The sequence below is a fragment of the Nicotiana attenuata genome, chromosome 7 (assembly GCF_001879085.1).
Source record: "Nicotiana attenuata strain UT chromosome 7, NIATTr2, whole genome shotgun sequence".
In the NCBI taxonomy this organism is placed as follows: domain Eukaryota; kingdom Viridiplantae; phylum Streptophyta; class Magnoliopsida; order Solanales; family Solanaceae; genus Nicotiana; species Nicotiana attenuata.
In genome coordinates, this window is record NC_031995.1 from 97,917,526 (window position 1) to 97,925,384 (window position 7,859).

The window sequence follows — 7,859 nt, forward strand, 5'->3', positions numbered from 1 at the left end:
CCTACCTAATGCAGGTAGAGCAGCTGTTTCCAATAGACCCTCGGCTTAGGAAGGGCAAGAAGAAGAAGAGGGAAGCAAGGAAGGAAAACAATATCCAATAATAGCAACACGGAATACAATACCTGAGGCGAACAAAATCACATACCGTAATAAAAATCAAAGACTATGAAGGGAAATGCATGCTATTAAGCCTATCGGTAAACACTATAGACTACATACTAACCTTCTACCTTAATCCTCGACCTCCACACCCTCCTATCAAGTATCATGTCCTCAGTGAGCTGAAGCAGCGCCATGTCCTGCCTAATCACTTCTCTCCAGTACTTCTTAGGCCTACCTCGACCCCTCCTCAAACTCTCCATGGCCAACCTCTCACACCTCCTGACAGGGGCATCAATGCTTCTTCTCCTAACATGTCCGAACCATCTCAGCCGCGCCTCCCGCATCTTGTCCTCCACGGAGGCTACTCCCTCTCTGTCCCGGATAGCTTCATTCCTAATTCTATCTCGCCTGGTACACCCACACATCCATCTCAACATCTTCATCTCTGCTACTCTCATCTTCTGCACGTAGGAGTTCTTGACTGGCCAACACTCAGCTTCATACAGCATAGCGGGTCGAACCACCACTTGATAAACCTTACCCTTAAGTCTTAACGGCACATTCTTATCACATAGAACACCGGAAGCGAGCCTCCACTTCATCCACCCCGCTCCGATGCGATGTGTGACATCTTCGTTAATCTCCCCGTTACCTTGGATAATAGACCCGAGATACTTAAAATTCGCTCTCTTGGAGATAACTTGAGCATCAAGCTTAACCTCTATGTCTGCATCATGGGTCTCACTGAATTTGCACTCCAAGTATTCTGACTTGGTTCTACTCAGTTTGAAACCTTTAGACTCCAAGGTCTGTCTCCAAACCTCCAACCTCGCATTAACTCTGCTACACGTCTCGTCTATCAACACTATATCACCAGCAAATAGCATGCACCAAGGCACCTCCCCTTGGATGTGACGCGGCAGTACATCCATCGCCAAGGCAAATAAAAATGGGCTAAGAGCCGATCCCTGGTGCAACCCCATCACCACAGGGAAATAGTCGGAGTCACCACCCACAGTCCTCACCCGAATCTTAACATCATCATACATATCCTTAATCACCCTAATGTACGCTACCGGAATGCTGCTAACCTCCAAACACCTCCACAGGACCTCCCTCGAAACTTTATCGTATGCCTTCTCAAGGTCAATAAACACCATATGTAAATCCTTCTTCCTTTCCTTGTACTGCTCCACTAATCTCCTTACCAGATGAATCGCTTCCGTAGTGAAATGCCCCGGCATGAATTCAAACTGATTCTCGGAAATAGACACGTACCTCCTCACCCTGGCCTCCACCACTCTCTCCCAAACCTTCATAGTGTGACTCAATAACTTGATACCTCTATAATTGTTACAATTTTGGATATCACCCTTGTTCTTGTAAAGCGGAACCATTGTATTCCACCTCCATTCTTCGGGCATCTTCTTTACCTTAAAAATAACATTAAACAGCCTAGTGAGCCACTCCAAACCTGTCCGCCCCGCGCTCTTCCAGAATTCCATCGGGATTTCGTCTGGCCCCGCTGCTCTTCCCCTGCACATCTTACGCATCGCTCCTTCCACCTCCTCTACTGTAATCCGCATACAGTACCCAAAATCCTGTTGACTCTCGGAGTGCTCCAACTCACCCAACACAATGCATCTATCCCCCTCCTCATTCAACAGTTTATGGAAGTATGTCTGCCATCTTCTCCTAATGAGTGCCTCGTCCATCAACACTTTACCATCCTCGTCCTTGATGCACTTGACTTAGTCCAAGTCACGGGCTTTCCTCTGCCTCACCTTGGCCAACCGATACAACCTCTTGTCCCCACCTTTGCCCTCGAGCTCCTCGTACAAATGAGCAAATGCTGCATTTTTAGTCGTCGTAACTGTTAACTTTGCCTCCTTCTTTGCCTTTATGTAACACTCCCGATAACTCCTTTTTTCCTCCTCGTTTGTACTCTCTACTAGCTTCAAATAAGCAGCTTTCTTAGCTTCTACTTTACCTTGAACCTCTCCATTCTACCACCAGTCCCCTTTATGACCCCCAGGAGAACCCTTCGTGACCCCTAAGACCTCTCTAGCAGCTACCCTAATGCAATCCGCAGTTATGGACCACATACTAGACGCGTCCCCCATACTCATCCAGGCTCTCATATCTAACAACTTCTCCCCTAACTCCTGAGCTTTGTCCTTGATCAAGTTACCTCACTTGATCTTAGGTTGACTGCACCCCGCCCTCTTCCTCCTACTCCTCTTGATCTCCAGGTCCATAATTAGGAGCCTATGCAGAGTAGTGAGGTGCTCACTCGGGATGACCTTGCAGTCAGTGCACAGACCTTTATCGCATTTCCTGCAGAGAAGGTTATCAATCTGAGTCTTGCCCATTGAATTTCGGAAAGTGACCAGGTGCTTTTCCCTCTTCGGGAAACTCGAGTTAGCTATAACCAAATCAAAAGCTCCAGCAAACTCCAACAGTGAATTACCTCCCTCTTTCCTATCCCCAAAACCGTACCCGCCATGCACATCATCATAACCCCTAGAACTAGCCCCAATATGACCATTGAAATCTCCGCCAATGAACAACTTCTCTGTGTGCGGGATACTACGCACCATCTCGTCCAAATCATCCCAAAATTTCTTCTTGACCTCCTGGTTCAAACCTACCTGAGGAGTGTATGCACTAATCACGTTTACAGTCCCACCAACTACCAACTTAATACTCATCAACCTATCATTTACCCTCCTAACCTCAACCACGAGCTCCCTAAGGTCCCTGTCTACTAGAATACCTACCCCATTCTTGCCCCCTGCGCTCCCTGAGTACCATAGTTTAAACCCGTCTACATTCCGTGCCCTGGTACCCTTCCATCTAGTCTCGTGAACACACGCTATGTTGATCTTCCTCCTCTGAAGAATCTTAGCTAACTCTATAGACTTCCCCGTCAACGTCCCAATGTTCCAAGACCCAATTCTCAACCTAGAGACTTTCTTACCCCCCTTCCACCCTTGGACCCACCCCAGCCCCCCTCTCCCCCCTCCCCCCTGAGGACATGACCTTACTCTTACATCGTTCACTACCGCCACTATAAGCAAAAGGTATTAGGTAAACACCACTAAGAAACAAAAACGGGAACGAAGGATTACAAGCTACGAACCCGAGAGCTAAAAACAACTCAAAGGAGAGACTACGAGAACAGAAACACGAGCAGGCACTAGAACAATGAATCTACCACGTCTACGAAACTACCCCTATGCAAACGCAGAACTAAAATGAATAGATGAAACCTTAAGCTTAAAACACTAATAGAAAAGATAGAAAAAACAATTAATCCAATCAAAATTGCCGGCAAGGCAACAGTAAATATATATGTGTAAATACAATTCAAGAAAGATGGAACCTGGATCACAGTCGGGAATGTCTGGACGCGCTTCCAAATTCGCTGGCTGCTGCTGCTCCGATGGATGCCGAAAAGTCTGGTGCTCCGGCGAACTTTCAATCGAAAAACCGATAAATCTCCAGAAGAAAGAACGAACTTTGCCGGAAAATCAATCCGTTCAACAACACTTCTTCAACTGCTAATAATAATTCCAACAACTCGGATTACAATTCTTTTAGCAACGACTTACGAGATTTATTACACCATCAAGTTGATTTAATACAACAAGTAATTCTGTATCGCAATATCTAATATACTAGTAACTTAAAAATAAAATCATAACTTGCTATAACCACTAAATTATCCTGACAATATAAAATTCTTTTACTGTCAGCAATCCATGGCTTAAATCCCTATTGATTACTACTACCTGTCATTAATTTAGCCTTTAAACGAACATTAAACTTGTGCTTTGCTCCTCAGAATGACCGAATCAGATAAGTCTTAAGAATTTTTTTTTCTCTTTTTCAAATTTTTAGTCTAGCCTTCAGGGCTCGTTTGGTACGAGGAATAAAGGATAATTAATTTTGGGATTAGTTATCCAGAGATTGTAGTATTTTTTTATTCCTATGGGAGGGTGGATAACTAATTCTAGAATAATTAATCCCGGAATAATTACTCATGGATAACTTGTTTCCCAACCAAACGCCTTTAATTCAGTGGTAAAAGCGCATATAAAATGTGTGAGATTAGGCATACACCACGAGTTTAATTCCTGTTATGAATTCAATAAAGGAGCTTGTTAATTATTTATATATTTTCGAACTGAATATTTCTCCATTATAATTTTTTTTTATCCTTGAAAATCCATTATCGAAAAATAAAAATATTATTAACTTACATTACGGCTCAAATAATGAAATGTTTACTTATTAGAAGAAAAAAAACTAAGTTCATTAAATATTTGTTGATATATACATTAGAGTAGCATTTAAATCACTAGCTGCTCGTGACCTTTTTTAACAGCAAAAGAAACATAGCATAGTTTAAAATTCAGCTAGCATATTGTACTACTCCAATTAATTTCAAAAATCTTCATCCAAGAAAAAAAAAAAGCATAAGATAACAATTCATCAAATTCAACCCAAAGTACAAAATAATCTATTAAAATATTTTATATGCTAGAATTGAATACTTTGTATAGGGACTACAGTTGAGAATTGTAGCTTATTAGAAGTTGTGACTTGTGACAAGCAATATAGGAAGTACAACTTAAAATTATTGTTTAGACAATTATATAAATATGAGAACTTTATCTTCTCTTATTTATTTATTTATTTATTTATTTATTATTATTTCTTTTTTTTGAATTTAAATTATTTGCACCGCCTCTGATCTTGTTAAAGGGGAAAACACTCCGTGTCAGTGGCGGAACCACTCTTTGCCAAGGGGTGTAATGGACACTCTTTCGCTAGAAATTTACACTGCGTAAATACGTAAAAGATATATTTTTACGTATACATTTACTATATTTTAACTTCTCTTATTTTTTTATTTTTTTTATATTTTGACCCTCTTGGTAAGATTTTTGGCTTTGCCATTTTTCCCTTTTAAAGATTTTTCGTTCTCATAGTTCGAACCAAAATTTCTGGATGGACAGTTGATAGAGAAGTTGTGACAAGAAACATGAAAGTACAACTTAAAAATATTATTGAAACAATTATATAAATATTTAGACATTTTCTTTCTGTTTTTTATCATTTTCTTTTTTATGTTCATACCTTGGACCACTATGTAATAAATTTTGCACTTGCCACCCACATTCCTTCTCTCCAATGATTGAAGGGAAGTTGGGATTGTCCCAACAAAAGATGATCATTTATCAACTTTACAAATTAAATGAACTGGGGTTTTGTTCCCTCGGTATTTCTTCACCTCATCATTGGAATTTATTGTTACCTTAATAATAATAATAATAATAATAATAATAACAGCACAGTAGAAAAATTACACTAAAACAAGAATTTCTCTATTACCTAGGTAAATTTGTACCTTGTTATTCAGTCTCAAGTTTAAATAATATGGCTTTTTTCACTTTTAGCGCGCGCCAGAAACTATTTACATCGATAACCGGAAAAATATATAAAATTTGTATAATTGTTGTATATAGCATTCACACACACACACACACACACACACACACACACATATATATATATATATATATATATATATATATATATATATATGCTTTACTGTATATCGACTATTATTTTGAGAGCGACTATACAATATCAGTTTTTCTAAATAATAATACACATATAAGTTATGACCATGTAAAATATCCTATTTGGAGCCATCAATTTCATTATTGGTTAACTTGAACTAACACATGGATACAAGGGATTTATAACTATTTTAGTCAAATAGTTCATCCTAATCTAGGCTGTTTCCACTTTATTTAAAACACAAGTTGAGCAAAGGGCAATTTGACAAACCACCAAATGCCAATATAAACTAATATTGAAATTATGTCAGCAGCTACTACGTTATGGGTTTGAGTTTATATATATTAGTACATATAACAAGAAGATATATGTTTAATTAGTTCTTTAATTATTTATGATTATGCTATTAAATAACTATCCACATGTATATTGATAGTTGGTAGTTAAAACGGAAAAGAGTCAAAACTGCACCCATACTATGCGAAATTGATAATTTTGCCCTCCGTTAAAAAGGTGTCTCGTTCTTACCCTTGCCGTTAACTAAGTGGATTGGTTTTATCCTTGTGGGCTAACGGTAGCAGTTAGAGCTGTCAAATTTGGTCCAAGCCCAAATGAACCTTCCAACCTGCCCAAAGTTGGGCTGGTTATTGACCCACCCATTTATTGAACTCAAGCCATCTTGATCCAATCCATCTCAACCCATTTAAAGTTGGGTTGATTTTTAGCCCAATTTGATCCATGAGTAACTTTGCCAAAATATCTTAGAAATAAATTTATTTTTTTTGTTTGATATAGTTATATATGACCATAACAAAAGAAAAAAAAGTCTTATTTAGTAATTATACAATTCAAAAGAAAATAACATATATTAACTAAAGATTGATAAGAGTTGGGCGGGTTGGGCTATGACCCAAATTTTAGCCCATCTTGACCAAACCCATCTTAGCCCAAGTAACTTTTGGGCGGGTCATTTGACCCGCCCAATTATTGATTCAACCCTTTAGACCCACCTAAAATCGCCCAACCCACCCATTTGATACCCCTAGTAGCATCTAAAGGTGAAGTATAGACTATCCGCAGAGTTCAATTGTTGACCATTTTTGTAGTTATAATAAAATATTGAATATGGTGCGGCTTAAGCTTACTGGGGACATGACCTAGAAGTGAGGGTATGAAGGTTGCGAATTAGGATAGAAGGTTAGTGGGTAGTAGGGCGTATTTCTATGTTGTACTAGTAGGTAGTAGTATTAGGCTTTATTTGTTTGCACTTATTGGAGGTCTGAATCTTAATCATTCAGATCTCAGACATTGAGGCGTTTGTTTTTAAAATTTGAATCTTAATTATTCAGATCTTAATCATTAAGTGTGTTTTTTTTACTTCACAACCACTTAATGAGTCTGAATAGGTCTGTATGATTAAGATCTATAACAGAGACTTAATTTCATTAAGATGCTATCACATATTCATTATTAACTGCCTCCACCGCCTACCATTATGAACTACCACCATGCCACCACCACCACCACCATGCTCAACCTCCACCACCACTACGCCACCATCATCCTCAATCATAGCCTCCACCATTATCGACCATCACCACCCACTATCCCCACCACTACGACCACCATTATTCTCACCCACAATCAACACTCATCCACCTCATCTACCATAACTGGCCAGCCCATCACTATCAACAGCCACAGACGGCACTGCCCATCATTATAACCTACCACCACCCATCCACCACCTTCCTCGGTCACAACTACTACCACAACCCGCCATTATTAACTATAACCAACCACCACCTGTTGGTATTACTGTGTTCAAAATCAGAAAAGTAAACAAACGTTAGTTCAATAAACAAACGTAAAATAATTCCGAGCCCATTGAATGCACAGTGTGTCCTTAAGGAATTTAATCCCCTCACTGTTGTCCAAGGTATACAGATTAATTCCTCCCAGGATAGAACGGAATAACAAATTTGTGATAGCGGCACTTCAAATCACAGAACTTCAGCGAACTCAACAAACGGAGCAAATCACACTTGACACTTATGTTTATTTAGAAAATAATTCATCTATGTAGAAAGAGGGGAGAAGATTTCAGATTTTACATGTCTGATTTTCATGTCTGAAAAATGAGGCCAAGCCTCTAAATTTATAGA

At 39.2% G+C, this 7,859-nt stretch overlaps 1 protein-coding gene across 1 annotated transcript; it reads right to left on the reverse strand.

Annotated features, from left to right (window-relative positions):
- Positions 1,854–7,477, reverse strand: LOC109230298 (craniofacial development protein 2-like). The gene is made up of 4 exons (XM_019395811.1): positions 7,443–7,477; positions 3,488–3,579; positions 2,406–3,172; positions 1,854–2,108 (listed from the first exon to the last, which is right to left on the reverse strand). Exons 1-4 carry the CDS (start codon positions 7,475–7,477, stop codon positions 1,854–1,856), a joined length of 1,149 nt encoding a protein of 382 aa, XP_019251356.1.

What these genes read in the sequence shown, in the direction of transcription:
- LOC109230298 (XM_019395811.1), bottom strand. Translation starts at nt 7,477, where the DNA reads ATGGCGGGTTGTGGTAGTAGTTGTGACCGAGGAAG. An exon ending in AGTAGTTGTGACCGAGGAAG is followed by an intron (nt 3,580 to 7,442) that starts GTGGTGGATGGG and finishes TTCGATTGAAAG; the next exon opens with TTCGCCGGAGCACCAGACTT. An exon ending in CATTCCCGACTGTGATCCAG is followed by an intron (nt 3,173 to 3,487) that starts GTTCCATCTTTC and finishes TTTTGCTTATAG; the next exon opens with TGGCGGTAGTGAACGATGTA.